At 36.4% G+C, this 14,891-nt stretch overlaps 1 protein-coding gene across 4 annotated transcripts in view; it reads right to left on the bottom strand.

The window, feature by feature from the left end:
- TRIM33 (tripartite motif containing 33) overlaps window positions 1-14,891 on the bottom strand; it is a 114,687-nt gene that overhangs the window by 59,185 nt on the left and 40,611 nt on the right. For all 4 annotated transcript variants that reach the window (XM_064488863.1, XM_064488862.1, XM_064488861.1 and 1 more), the window contains exons 2-4: window positions 8,685-8,803; window positions 8,119-8,263; window positions 7,829-7,961 (exon numbers count right to left, since the gene is read on the bottom strand). In XM_064488863.1, the coding sequence (XP_064344933.1) occupies window positions 7,829-7,961; window positions 8,119-8,263; window positions 8,685-8,803 (397 nt within the window). The remainder of the gene's footprint in view (window positions 1-7,828; window positions 7,962-8,118; window positions 8,264-8,684; window positions 8,804-14,891) is intronic.

Below are 14,891 nucleotides of genomic sequence, written 5' to 3' on the forward strand. Positions count from 1 at the left end.
AAATAGATGATTTTCTAAGAAAATATAAATTATCACAATTGCATGAGTAAGAAGTTTATACTGTATAGCACAGGGAACTATATTCAATATCTTGTAGTAACTTATGGTTAAAAAGAATATGTATGTTACTATATGACTGATATTGTGCTGTACACCACAAATTGCTACAACATTGTAAACCGACTATACTTCAATTAAAAAAATTAAAATAAAAAAAAAAAAGACCTGCAGCTGCTGCAGAAATAACCAGAACCCAAAGTCAAATGCCTCCAGAAAAACAAACAAACAAAAAAAACAATTGCATGAGTGACTCAAGAGGTGGGAAATTCAACTTGATCAATAAGCATGTGAGAATCTGAGCCCCTTAAAGAACTAGCCCTAAAAAGCCATAAGTCCAGACAGGGAAATGGGATGGGTAAGATGGAACAAAGGTATTAGGAAAGAAAACACACAGAAATGAACTGGCTTTAAGGTTAAATAGTTCTCTTGACAGTGTTCCGTAAGTTAAGAAACAGCATTTGTAAAGGCAGAGAAGTTTAAAACAGAAGGTTTCCTACTGTAAGAGTGCAAATAGGAGATAACAGATTGTGTAGTTAAGAATTTAGCCTTGCCCAAAGAGAAGTGTGGCCTTTACCCTCAGCTGCTGGGAACGCATCTATAAGCCCTTGAAATGTTCTGCCTGATAAAAATGTTTTTGTTTCCTTGGGGCCTTAGGCCACAGGCTAATGATATGATTTACAGCAGGGTCTTTGGGTCACAGAGTATTAGCTCAACCTCAGGAGAGTCTGGAGACAGGTCAGTCAACTGGACAGTGAACTGTATCTACAATGCAGAGCTCCAATAAAAATTCTGGACACCAAGGCTCATGCAGGACGCCTTGGCTGGCAATATTCTGTTCATGCTGTCACACATCACTGCCAGGAGGAGTCAGCTACATCCAGAATTACACTGAGAAAAGACAATTGGAAGCTCCACATTTAGAACTCTCCTAGACTCTGCCACATGCATTGTTCCCTTGGATGATTTTAATCCATATCCTTTCACTGTAATAAGCATTAACTGTCAGTATACAGCTTTCAGTGAGTTCTAGCAAATTACTGTATCTAAGGGTAGTCTTGGGAAATCCTGAACTTTCAAGTGAACTGTGAGAAGTGAGTATGGTTTTGGGGATCACCATATTCTGCAGTTGGTATCAGAAGTGAGAGGAGACCTGTGAATTGTTCCCTAACAAGCAGTTGGCATCAAAAATGGGATTCACTAAAATGACCCTGACTCACTGAAACATGTGGTTGAGAAGAGGAAGGAAAAAATGACAGAGGTTATGAATCTTTGATTCCTGGATGACTACCTATCTAGCCACTCATGGTATGTAACTGCAAATGCAATTACTAGAGGTAAAACTTACCAACAGAATTTAGAAATGGTAGACCCAACACCATAGGAGTTGAGTCATTGGATAAACAAGGAAATACAAACTAATTAAGAAACAAGTTCATTAAACAATTCCTTGGTTATTGTTATCTGTAGTAGCTAAAATGAAGAAGGTGTTGGGACAGATCCTGACACTGGGCAAAGCTCAGTTTCAGCCAGTCTGAGCTATGGCCACTAGCCTCAGGGCCATTCCAAGGCAGAAAACTGTGCTGAGATAGAAGACAGCACCTCAAAAACTTCCACTTACAATGTAGTTCAGGTTGAGGAAAGACAAAATCAAGAAACTGATAAAACCAGGAAGTACAATGCAAAGGAACTGTCTCACTGTATGGACTGACATTATATGCTTCCTGAAAAAAAACCTCTACTAAAATACTGTGAGACTGACTAATTATGTAGAAGCAGTATCTTTTTAATATTATAACAGCTTTATTGAGGTATAATTTATGTACCCCACAATTCACCTATTAAAAATTACAATTCAGTGGTTTTGAGAATATTCCCAGTTGTATAACCATTACTACGATCAATTTTAGAACATTTTAATCCTCCGCAAGAGAAACCCTGTATACATTTGCAGTCATTCCTCATTTTCCCAACTCCACCCCAGGTCTAAGCAACCACTAATCTACTTTCTGTCTCTGTGGATTTGCCTATTCTGGAACCTGCATATGGAATCATACAATATATGGTCTTCGTTGACTGGCTTTTTTCACTTAGCATACAATGTTTTCCAGGTTTACTATGTTGTACCATGTATCAGTAATTACTCCTTTTTATTGCCAAATACTATTCTATTATATGTTTAGACCACTTTTATTTACCCAACAGTTGATGGACATTTGAATTGTTTCCACTTTTTGGATATTATATCATTGTGAATGCTGCAGAATAGAAGAGCAATGTTTGAGTTGGTGCAGGATCCGCAGCTCACTACCACTGTACATAATCCATATATAATCTAGACACACAGCAGGTCATTCCCAAGGGGACAGCCAGCCTGGTGAACTAGATAAAAGCCCCTGTAAAGATTGTTTACCATCAGACAGGTGATTATCCATCTCATATAGGTGCTAAATGGAACTCCCCAGAAGAACTGGCTGATATACTTCTCACACAAGCCATGCCAGATTAGCATTATGAAGATCAGGATATTCATCTACTGAGCATGCCTTTTACCAAGGTCAAGGTAAACAGTATGATTAAGGAGAACCCTTTTACATGGGCACCTCCAAGTAATTTTACTTCTGCAAAATCTAACAACAATCTGAGAAGCCTTATCAGATTTACTGTCTCAGCTTTATGGGCCTTACAGATGCTAAGAAAATTAGAGTAATTCATGAGAAAATAGGAAAAGATAAAGGGGAGAGTCAAAGGTTTTATACCAGCAGGAAGAGAATCTTTAGATGGCTGTTTTTTTTTAAAAAAAAAAACAGAGAGGATGAATAAAGCAGACATTGATGGGGTTTAAACAAAGATCTTAATGCAGTGCTCCTGGAGGTTGGGTGGACCAAAGGAAGCCAATGTTGGTCCTCAACATTAAAGGGCACTAAACAACTCTGCTGTATTTACCCCTGGACCAAGAAGTTGTAAAAGCTGGAGGGCAAAGATGATAATGAGAAACCTGACCTTGTATTGCCTGGAGAGACTGTTTCATGGATTAATCAAACTGAAGACTGAAGGAGAGGCCAGGGTCTTCTGGCTCAAACCTCAGCTGAAGAAGCCAAGGCAATATGCACTTGTGTAGGTAAAACAGCCGGGGTGGTGGGGATGTGATAAGAGACACTTCCGGGACTCCTTGGCATGGGAGCCCAATACTCTAAGACTCTAAAACCTACTGAAGGTCTAATGGGGGCTAAGGTTAGACTGGGACGAGAGGGATAGTTGATAGGATTAAGGTTAAAGTTTGGATGAAAGTTGGAACAGCTCATACAACTTAATAACAAAAAAACAAACAAACAAGCCAAAAATAAGCAGCAGACCTAAACAAGCAATTTTCCAATGAAGGCATACAAATGGCCAATAGGCACATGAAAAAAATGCTCAATATCACTAATTCAGAGAAATGCAAATTAAAAACTACAATGAGGTATCATCTCACACCAGTCAGAAGGGCCATCATTAAAAAGTCCACAAATGATAAATGCTGGAGGTGTGGAGAAAAGGGAACCCTCCTACTCTGCTGGTGGGAATGTAGTTTGGTGCAGCCATTATGGAAAACAGTATGGAGATTCCTCAAAAAACTAAAAGTAGACCACATGATCCAGCAATCCCACTCCGGGCCTAATTTCTGGAGGGAACCCTAATTTGAAAAGATATATAAACCCCAATGTTCATAGCAGCACTATTTACAATAGTCAGGACATGGAAACACGCTAAATGTCCACTGAGAGAAAACTGGATAAAGAAGTTGTGGTATATTTATACAATGGAATACTATTCAGCTATATATATATATATATATATATATATATATATATATATAAAAGAATAATTCCATTTGCAGCAACAAAGATGAACCTGGAGACTGTCATTCTAAGTGAAGCAGGCCAGAAAGAGAAAGAAAAATACCATATGATATCGCTTATATGTGGAATCTAAAAAAAAAGACACAAATGAACTTACAAAACAGAAACAGATTCACAGAGAACAAATTTATGGTTACCACTGGGGGAAGCGGGGTGGGAAGGGATAAACCGGTAGTTTGAGATTTGCAGATACTAACTCCTACATATAAAATCAATAAACAACAGATTTATACTGCATAGCACAGGGAACTATATTCAGTATCTTGTAGTAACTTATAATGAAAAAGAATACCAAAACGAATATATGTATATGTATGACTAAGACATGCTGTACACCAGAGATTGACACAACACTGTAAACTGACTATACTTCAGTAAAAAAGAGGGGGGAGAAAGTTCAAATATATGAACAGACTTTATGAAATAGTTATATCTCTCCTTTATGTGAATATATTATTGAAATGGATATTAGGTCTGACTGGTATTATAAAAGAGAAGACATAAGTTCACCCTAAGGCTAGTCTTGATTAGACATGCTAAGTAAGAACCACTAAAACTGTCCAAGTCCATTGAAGTTAATTTGAGACAGTACAGGATACCTGAATGACCAAGAGATTTTGACTTTAATGACGAATTAAAGCTGGAGTGCCAGCACCAATGAATTCTCTGTACAATAACCATGTGTACCCTGTGAAAAAAGTAAATGGCTCATTAAGAATAACTGCAGACTATTAAAGTTTGAATAAAGTTGTGCCACCATAGCATCAGCAGTCTTTGATATGCGTTCCACAGTACAAAAAATATATATACAGCAGGCTAAAAGAGTGGGACTCAGTGACTGAACCTGCAATTTTTTTTTCTTTAACACTGAAAAGGAGCCAACAGTATTTTTCCTTCATGTGGAAGGATCCTAATTTATGTTTATTATACTGCCACAGGGTTATTTCAATTTACCAGCTTACTGGTATAATCTGGTTAGAAGGGATTCAGACTTAACGCAGGTCCTGAGTATAATCAAACACTATACTGATTTCATATCAATAGCAGAAACTAAAGACAAAGGTAGGACTGACTTAACTGCAATGGTGACACACATGACCAACAGAGGCTATTGCTAAATACAGCAAAGGTTGAAGGACCTACCCAAACTGGTGAAATTCTTAGGAGTGATACAGGCAGGTGTTATCCTTGACATTCAACATGTGAAAAAAAAAACCAAAAAAAACTGCTTTTGCCACCTACCCCAAGAACTAAACCAGAAGCCTAACATTTGGTTGGTATATCTGAATTTTAAAGAACACATATTCCACATCTAGGAATATTACCAGCACCGATCAATACAACTACCCAAAAGAAGGTTGCATTTGAATGGGGGCCTGAACAAAACCAGGCCATGTTTGAAATGTAAAAAGCAGTATCTCTCTTGACGCTTTTGGGTCCCTGTGATCCACACTCAGACACGATTTTATAGTATTGGCAGCACATTCTTATGCAGACTGAAACTTACGGCAAAAACCTCTGAGTGTCACTTAGAAAAGACCCACCAGAATTTTGGACCAGAACATTTCTGGATGCCGCAATAAAATTTATATCATTTAAGAGAAAATTACTAACTTGCCACTGGGCATTAAGACAGACTCTGTAACTGAAGGACATAAAATAACCCTAAAACCTGGCTCGTAATGTTTTGGGTGATAGAGGAATACTCTAATAAGAAGAGTTATACAGCCATGTAAACAGAGATGGTTTGTACAGGAACATGCAACCAGGAAGATGCAAAGAGGTATCTATTTATTTTATGTATAAGCAAGTAGCTGGCCTCTTTTCTCCTAAATCTGACATTGAAACCACCTGAGGAGCTGCTGAATGCTATGATCACATAAGTGGTGCCCTATAAACAGCTTGGTTTACAGATGGTAGTTCTAAGGTGAACAGACAGCATTCTGTTTAGAAAACCATCACTCTAACTGAAGAAGGTAATAACAAATCGTATCAATGAGCTGGACTGTATGCTGTTATCCCCTATGTTCAGGTTTTTACTGAACTCTGCACTTGATGTTGAAGAGAGGGTAATCATATGGACTGTTTCTTAACTTCACACAGATGATAAAGAGAAAGAGTTTGGTAAGATTCAATAATGTATGCTATACTGAACACTTTAAACTCTGACTACAGGGTATCACTGAAGAGTGCTTTTAAAGGGGGTGAGGTAGGGCACAACTATACATTAGCCAAATGATACTGGCAGCAATGTAAACAGAATGAATTTGACAAGGGAAAACTCAAAGCACGGAGACTAGTTGTAAATGTGTTTTAGTAATAGGAACTTAGGCTTTTAGGTCCAATGACACTGGTTCTGCAGTAGCCTATTCAGAAAAAATTTAAAGTGTGAACTAAAGAAAAGGGAGGAACATTCAAGAGATAATTAGTACTTCAATATAAGTGGTAAAGGAAAGAGATGAAGGAAAGGGAAGGAATGAATCACGGCTAAATTTTGAGAGAGGGGTGGTTGAACCTATTCTTTCACAGGAAAGAGGATGCCATGTTCCTATTCTTTTTGCTTCACAACATCAATTTAAAGGGCCATAAGAAATCTAAATCCTCAAAGATCCAACTGCAGCTGTGAGAAAGTAATTTAATGTCTTACTGAGATTTATTACAACACAAAGGTAAGATCTGGCCCTGAGCTGAAGGCATCCACAAGATTAGTCACCTCAAGTAAAACATTAGCCAATTTGCAAGTAAGATGAACATTTTGTAACAAAGGTACAAAAGTTTAAAGTAGGACTTCTACACAAATGTTCTGTAAACAGTGAGAGGTGCCTAGAAAAAGAAAAAAGCATTAACTTTATGTGGTCAAGTGTGAGCAATTCCATACACCGTATTCTATATTCTGAATACCACATGGGAGAAAACAAGCACACAGGCGAAAACAGATCTGGAGTCCAACTGCCTATGTTCAAATCCTGGATCTACCACTTATGGTGACACCTTGTACAGCTTGCTAAAAAGCTTTCTGTGAGTAGGCTGGCTCACCTTTAAAACAGTCAGGATACCAGTACCAACACTTCATGGGTGGTTGGTGTGAATTAAATGAGCAAGCAGCATTCAGAAAAGTGCCTAACACAAACTACAGATGCAATAATTGTTAGCAGATAGGATTCATGTACCCTTTTCTTAAAGAGGATTCTAATGAATTCCAATGACTCTAACAAACTAAAAGCTCTAAGACATCCTTTAGTTAATACGTTTAGGTGTGGTTAATACAACTTAACACCTGACTAGAAATTTCAGTAGTTTTCAGAACAGTTCAGATGTTAACAGGCTGGTGATAAGTGAATACTATTGCATTCTGAGGGTAAAGAGGGTTGAAATACAAAACTATGTAGCAATGAATTAGCAACTATGCTTATTCAGATGCTTATAAATCCTTAGTTTTTCTATAAACTGTGTATCTAACGTGATCGGTATATTTATGTTTTGATGTTAAAATGGGTATCAGTTAGCCATACCCATGGAAATATTACCTTTTAAGATGACAGCCCACAGTCTAAATCCCACAGTATACTTGAAAAAAGTGTATTTGAACCAGAGGCATTGAACACAAAGAAATAATACAATTTCATTCTTGCAACCCAAATCCATGTACTGATATATTTTCAACAAATATTCATAAGACAATTAGACACAAATATAGAAACCATTAAATAACTTATCAAAAACATATCTTGCATTAGTAAATAAAATATACAAAACTGAAAATTTTTAAATGCTAAAAAAAATTATGAGATAAATATCTGCTTTAGGGAAAATACTTAATTTTACAAGAACTTTTAATAATACTTAATAAGCAATTATGATTTCTGTACCTATGTTCTTTGTGTTCCAACAGCTGACAGTCTCTACACGTCAGTCTATCACATGTTTCACAGAAAAGTTTCAACTGTTCTTGTTTGTGTACAGGGCAGAAAACAGGGCGCTGACCAGATGCTCCAACAGACTCTGCAGTAAAATAAAACATACATTTTTAAACCAAACCAAATTTCTGTCTAACCTTCTAAATTCTTACTGGTATCAAAAGCTTATAAAGATAAGTAGGAATGTTATACAGGCAAGAAGGGGAGATTAACAGTAATCATTAAAACTGCTTCTGTCTTACCTGAGACATCTTCTTTCTTCCTGATCAGGTGATCTTTAGTGAATTTTACTCTCTGATGTGCTTCAATACATGTCTTACATAGCCACTCTCCACATTCCACACAAAATCCAACTGCACTTGCATTGTCTTCACAACTAGTACATACCTAAAGGAGGAAATAAATACTAATCTACATTAAATTTACAAAATATAGATCCATAAAATTAAAAGGTGAAAATATCCCAAGTTGCTCTCAAATATACCAATGCCTTGTACCTAGAATAAAATTATTTTGTTATCCATTTATCTTCAACAAAATCCTTTCCCCTTCAGATCAAACATTCAGGTGGGCAAGAATCTAAGTCTCAGAACACAAAATCCACGTAAGATTTGAATTTTTAGGTAATGACTTTTTGTCTCATTTAACCAGGTCTGAGGGTGTAGAATAAAGATATCCTTCATTTTCAATTTGAAAGATGAAACTAAGGCAGAACTACCCTAAATTATGTAACAATCCAAACATATTTTTCTTCTAATTCACATTTTGATATCAAGATAGGAATATAAAGAAAAATTGAGAAACATACCTGTTCTGATTTCTCGTCAGAACTGCTAGGAGCTTCAGATGTATCTTTCACAAAATAATTATCCACAAGGTCTATCTGTCTGCATTCTTGGCGGCATACTGGGCACCGTATTACACCAACTACAACACAAAACAACATTAAGAAATATCCTTCAAGGAAAAATAAGGAAACTGTACATGATGCCTGTATGTAACCTATCCACTCAAATGTTATAGGCAAGAACAAAGAAATAAGCATTAAGAGCTGAGTAAAATAAGTTATTCCATTGAGGTATATTCCTTTGGGGAAAAATGATAGCCTATTTAGGAAAAGAAAACAGTATTAATAAGCAAAAAATTTTTAAGGTGCTTCTTTATTACAATATGTAGTTGGTTGGCTGAATAATGGCCCCCAACGATATCCAGGTCCTAATCCTTAAAAAACCTGATTCACTCTATATGGCAAAGAGGATTCTGCAGATGTGATCAAATTAAGGATCCTGAGATGAGAATGCTGTCCTGGATTATTTCATAGGCCCTAAATGTCATCACAAGTGGTCCAGTAAGAGGGAGGGAAATGAAAATTTGACTACAGAAGAAGAGGCAATTGATAAGGAAAGACAAGGTTAGAGTAATATGCTCTGGAGACGGAGACAAGTCAAGGAATACAGGTGGCTGCAATAAGCTGAAAAAGACAAGAAAATGGATTTTCTCCTCAGAGCCTCCAGAAGGAACCAGACCTGCCAACACTTTGACTCTAGCCAGTAAAACTGGTTTCAGAAACCTGAACCTCCAAGAACAGCAAAAGAATAAAATGTGTGTTGTTTTAAGATTCTTAAATGTATGGCAATTTTGTTACAGCACCAAAAGAAAAACACAATCTATCATCTTATAAATTCTAACTTGGTTTAGAACTGCTTAAATTTAAGTTAATGTGAGAAGAAAGAACATCTGTGACTTAACCTGCTAGTGTTCTACCATCTATCAGGACAGATAAACATGCTGAGGTAACATATGGAAGTTACAGTTAAGAACTAGAAAATAGCACCATAGTCGACACAACAAACTGACTACTATTGTCAACCATAAAGTTGAGGATATAACTTAAATGATACAGCTCTTGCTTTTAAGAAAGTGTTCAAGACTAGTATGTAATTTTTACAGTTATTCCATGCACAACGATAGGACGCACTATACAAAGACAAGGATATAAACAGAGTTCCAAAGAGTTGTACGTATACAAACTACAGAACCTTGTATAAAACTGTAATGGAAAAAAAAAAAAAGTCATGGCTAAAAGTAGGAATATCACTCAACAGACATATATACAATGTTAAAACAAATTCAAATTTACAATTATATATTTGAAAGCAAAATAGTTTTTATAATACAAAATGCATCTTGCTCAAAGGAAATGCACAAAAACAATTTTTCAAATTAAAGGAAGAAACAGTATGGTCAGGAGAAAGAGGAAAATGATTATATATATTTCTGTATCTGAGATGGCATGAGTTACACCTGTTCAAGAAACAAAAGTATAACTACAAAGGAGATAAGTAATTTAGGGGCAAAAATACATGAGTAACTAACTTCTTATCGTGAATAAGGTAAGTTTTCACTGAAGAGGTGGCACTTACACATGGTCTTGAAGAATCAACATGCATTTACTAGTGTACAAGAAAGAGTTTACTTGGTTGGCCTGGGTTCCCTAAACCCTACAAATTCCTAAAGAATGCCTGTCTTCAATATCGGCCCTTGACTGGCTCATGGGAGATGATCTCTGAACCCATGGAATATTATGCCTGATAAAAGTGTTTTTGTTTGCCTAAGGCCTTGGGTCATCTGTATTCAGTTTGACTTTTGGGGTCAGCTGGAGTCCAAGTAGGTGGTATCAGTTCTGTGGAGGCTGCATCCCTATGTGACTGATTCCCCAATAAAAACCCCAGACACAGAGGCTCAGGTACACGTCCCTGCTTGGCAATACTCCTGCATGTTGTCAGACACTGTAACTGGGAGACTGAAATATCTCCCTGTGCAACTCCACCGCAAGGAGATACCTGGGAGCTTGCATCTGCTTTCTCCTGGACTTTACACCATGCACTTTTTCTCTCTGCTAATTTTAATCTGCATCCTTTCACTGTAATAAAATGCAACTATGAGCATAACAGTTTTTCTTAATTCTGTGAGTCCTTCCAGCAAATCACTGAATCTGAGGGTGGTCATAGGGACCCCTCAACAAAACAAGGAAAGGAAGAAAGAGCATGCAAATGAAGAATAGCAGGTACAATGTTCAAAAATGGAAGAGAAGAAAAGTAGTCTAGAGACAGAAAAATATCTGTATGCATACATAATTATATATATGTAAAATGTTGAAAAAGTTAATTTGCAACATCTAAATGAAGGAATATCTCTGAAGAGACATTCTGTTCTGAGCAAGAAACATTCAATATTATGAAAAATAACCATTATACCTGTGTAAATAAATGATTTGATTCAAGTCATACCAAGTGTTTTGTTTCTTTGAACTCAATAAGCTGATTCTCAGATTCTTAAAATTTCTACTTCAGTCTGGCAAGCTGACATCACTGTTCATAAAAACATAAATTCACCTTTTCCTCATTCCAAACTCCCCCTTAAAATAAAATTAAGGGATTTAAAAGATAAGTTACATAAGGAATGGGGGAATACATTTGAGAAAGACTCTTATTTGCCATAAGGATTTTCAGAGAAGCTTGGAATAAAGAAATTTGAAGCATGAAAGAATTCCCAATGAGACACAAGGAAAATTCAAGACTGCAGCTGTCAGCGAGTGTCATTCCTATGCTGACTACTTACTTCTGTCAGAATACCCAGAAGTCAAGGTGCCTTATCACCAAGACAAAAAGAGCTGAAGCTTCTTTAGAGAACTTTTTTTTCTATCTGCGTCTATATTTATAAATAAATTTAAAAATTGTATAAATTTTTGTGTTGAAAATGAGAGTCATTCTCCACTTGAGTTTATGAGTAAGTATTCCCTTGTAATTAGTGTAGATCAGATGAGTGTGCTCCTGACTCAATCACTCAGTACTAGTTGTCATGGTGAGTTTTGATTATTATACAAAACTGAAACCCAAACTTCAAAGCCAAAGCTACTGACCAGTTTTATACATAATGTCCTTAGAACTGATTTCATTACCTCGAAGCTCAAGTTCTGAGAGTCTCATTCATACCTATTAATTTCTTTTAAATGCCAATTTACTAAAATGTGTAATTACTGACAGGGGGCTGGTGTTAAAGGCCCAAACAGACAAGCCTACGAACTAGTTTATCTCCACAGTGTTATTTTGTTAAGTGGAATTCAGTTTCAGTAAATTGGTGGACTTCCATTCAAGATGGATCACTAAACAGATGTGCAAAGACCACCTGACCCCGACCTGAAACACAGAAATGACTAACCTACAAGTTTATGTGTAGATCCAAAAATATACAACTGTGTCTACAACCAAGAAGGCAACGTTTTGAAGTGCTGGAAACAAAAAGGGCACTCAAAGCCCAAGTGGTAAGGCACTGATGCAAGTGGGCCACAGGGGTTATCGGTCCAGCCACTGGAAACATGAAGTGACACAAAGGTTGAAGGTGAAACTGAGCTCCCTCCATAAAGCCGTGGGGCAGGCTCTAAGTACTCTATAACCTAAAATCCTTGCCAGCCCTGGAGTCAACCACAAGAAGTCAGAACACCAAATCAGCTTCATACACAGATGTGTAATCAAAGTGTGTACGGTCTGCACAGTACACAGAAAAGCCTAGTCAAGAAACTAAGAAGCTTGTCTAGTAGAGCTTTCCAGGTTGCTGAACTTGTGGAGATTCGGGGAGAATGACATATTCAACGAGCCTAGAAGTTCCACACCTCTTCCCACATACCTTGGCCCATGCATATCCTTTTTCTGGCTGTTCCTGAGTCATATTCTTTGATAATAAACTGGTAACCTATCCAATGTCAGAGGACTTAAGGGAAGTTCAGGTAGTGATGCAACGTCCAGCCCTGCACCTTCATGTCCTGGCACAAGTTTTCCTGGGACTTCAGAAATGCTGAGTGGAAAATTGGGAGTGAATCTATTATAAACCAGAGGAACCCAAGGAATCCAGTCCATCATACTAGTCATCTTCCCCAAGGCTGAAGTCAATGTTTCTCTTCTATTCTCTAACCTAAGTTCAATATCTTACTTAAAATCTCCTCTTCAATCAATCCAAACAAAATGTCCACAATGCAGAAGTCATTATTTTTGCCAAATATCCACTTCTCTTCCTGGGATTCCTATTTAGGTGAATTCACATATTCATTTAACAACAATAGCAAAAAGAAGCTTGTCTGGACGCTTACGAACATGAAACCATCTCATTAGAACACCTCCCAACCCAAGGCACAAGAGGAACTTCCACTGAAGATAAGCTCATAAGTAAAACTACAGTACACATGAAGAAACCCAATACTATTAAAGTGAGTCAACAAACACAATAAACCAAGAAGTAAAAACCTAAACCACAGAAAACAAAACAGCCTGAAAAAGACTTCAAATATGTGTAAATTGTTCAGAGACATAAAGTGACAAACAGAATCTATGAAAATGGGCAGATCTGAAAAGAATCAAAGAAAATAAAATATTATTGAGTAAACTCAAAACACAAGTTAAGTAAGAGATAACTGTAAAGAAAATTATTAATGTATAAGATAAATATGAAGAAATCACATAGAATTCAACACAGGGATAAACAGAGACAAATTACAAAAGCAGTAAGCTAAAGAACTGAATGAGGAACTCCAGCATGTGCCAAAAGTTCTAAAAGTTCATAAAGGAAATGAGGTAGAGATACTACAGAGATAATGGCTGGAAATTTCAGAACTGAAGAAATGAGACCTCAGATTGCAATCCAAGTCTTGAGTAGGCTAAATAAAAAATAAATCTGCACCTAAACATAGCAAAGATGAAAAAAAAAAAAAAAACACTCTTAACAACTACTAGTGACAGAAGAAAATCAGACTTAACAGATGACCTCATCAGTAAAAACAAACTGCCAAAAGAAACAGGAATATCTTCAAAGCTGTTAGAGAAAATAACAGTCAACCAGCAATCTGTATCCTGATAAAGATATTATTCAACAATAAGAGCTAATTAAATTATCGTACATATAACAATACTGCTATATGAACTGCTAATTCACTGCTATAAGAATAAAGCATTAAACTGAACCATGTAAAACTGCCAATAGTAGACCACTTATAACCTGCAAGTATAGCAATTTTACAAAGTTCACCCTGATATTTACTTTAGGAACATCAAAAAAATATTTAGAAGTGAGATATAAAAACTAATAAACAAAGGTATAAAACACATTGGGGGGAGGGTACAACTGAGCAGTACATGTCTAGCATGCACAAGGTCTTGGGTTCAATCCCCAGTATCTCCATTAAATAAATAAACAGACCTAATTACCACCCCTCCAAAAACATATTGATATCTACATATCCATGGGCTAAAAGTAAATATTATATAAATATTAGAGGTTACAAAATAAGAAATTAAAATATCAAAATACGGTAATCTGTTCTAATTAAACTACAGCTTTAAAAAAATCATCCTATATTGGTGTGATATGTATGTACACCCAGCCAAATTTAAAAAAATTAAAGAATGACATCTTAATGAAATTGAAAAAAAATCATTCTAATTACAGTATGAAGGGAAAACAGACATTAAAATTATGCCAATTAAAATAAGGTAAAGCCTTGCATTAACAAAATAAGCAAGGTCCTTAAAACTCAATCACACAAAATAGAGAGTCAAGTTTCAGAAATTCCAAGAATCTCTATTAGTTGGCACCTGTTTCTCAGTATGATTCACAAAAACTGGCTCATGAGACTACTAGGGACACAGGGGCTCTCTCCTAGTCCAACCACGCTCTACCTTGTTCTTCCCCCCTCATCCCACCAAGAATTTTAACCTGCCCATTTGAAAATGAGAACTGTGCTGGGGACAGGGGATAATCATGATCAAATTATATCTATATTTGCATTAGTAGAAGGTTTCACTGTAGTATTTATTGAGAAATTTATATTAGTTCATTTAGTCCTCAGATAAACTCTGTAAAGTAGGTTCAATTACTATCTCTACTTCAAAGATGAGGAAATTAAGGTTCAGAGACATTAGACAATGTTCTCAAGTCATATGACAATGTAAATGGAGGGGAGGGA

The sequence above is a fragment of the Camelus dromedarius genome, chromosome 9 (genome assembly GCF_036321535.1).
Source record: "Camelus dromedarius isolate mCamDro1 chromosome 9, mCamDro1.pat, whole genome shotgun sequence".
Classification (NCBI taxonomy): Eukaryota; Metazoa; Chordata; class Mammalia; order Artiodactyla; family Camelidae; genus Camelus; species Camelus dromedarius.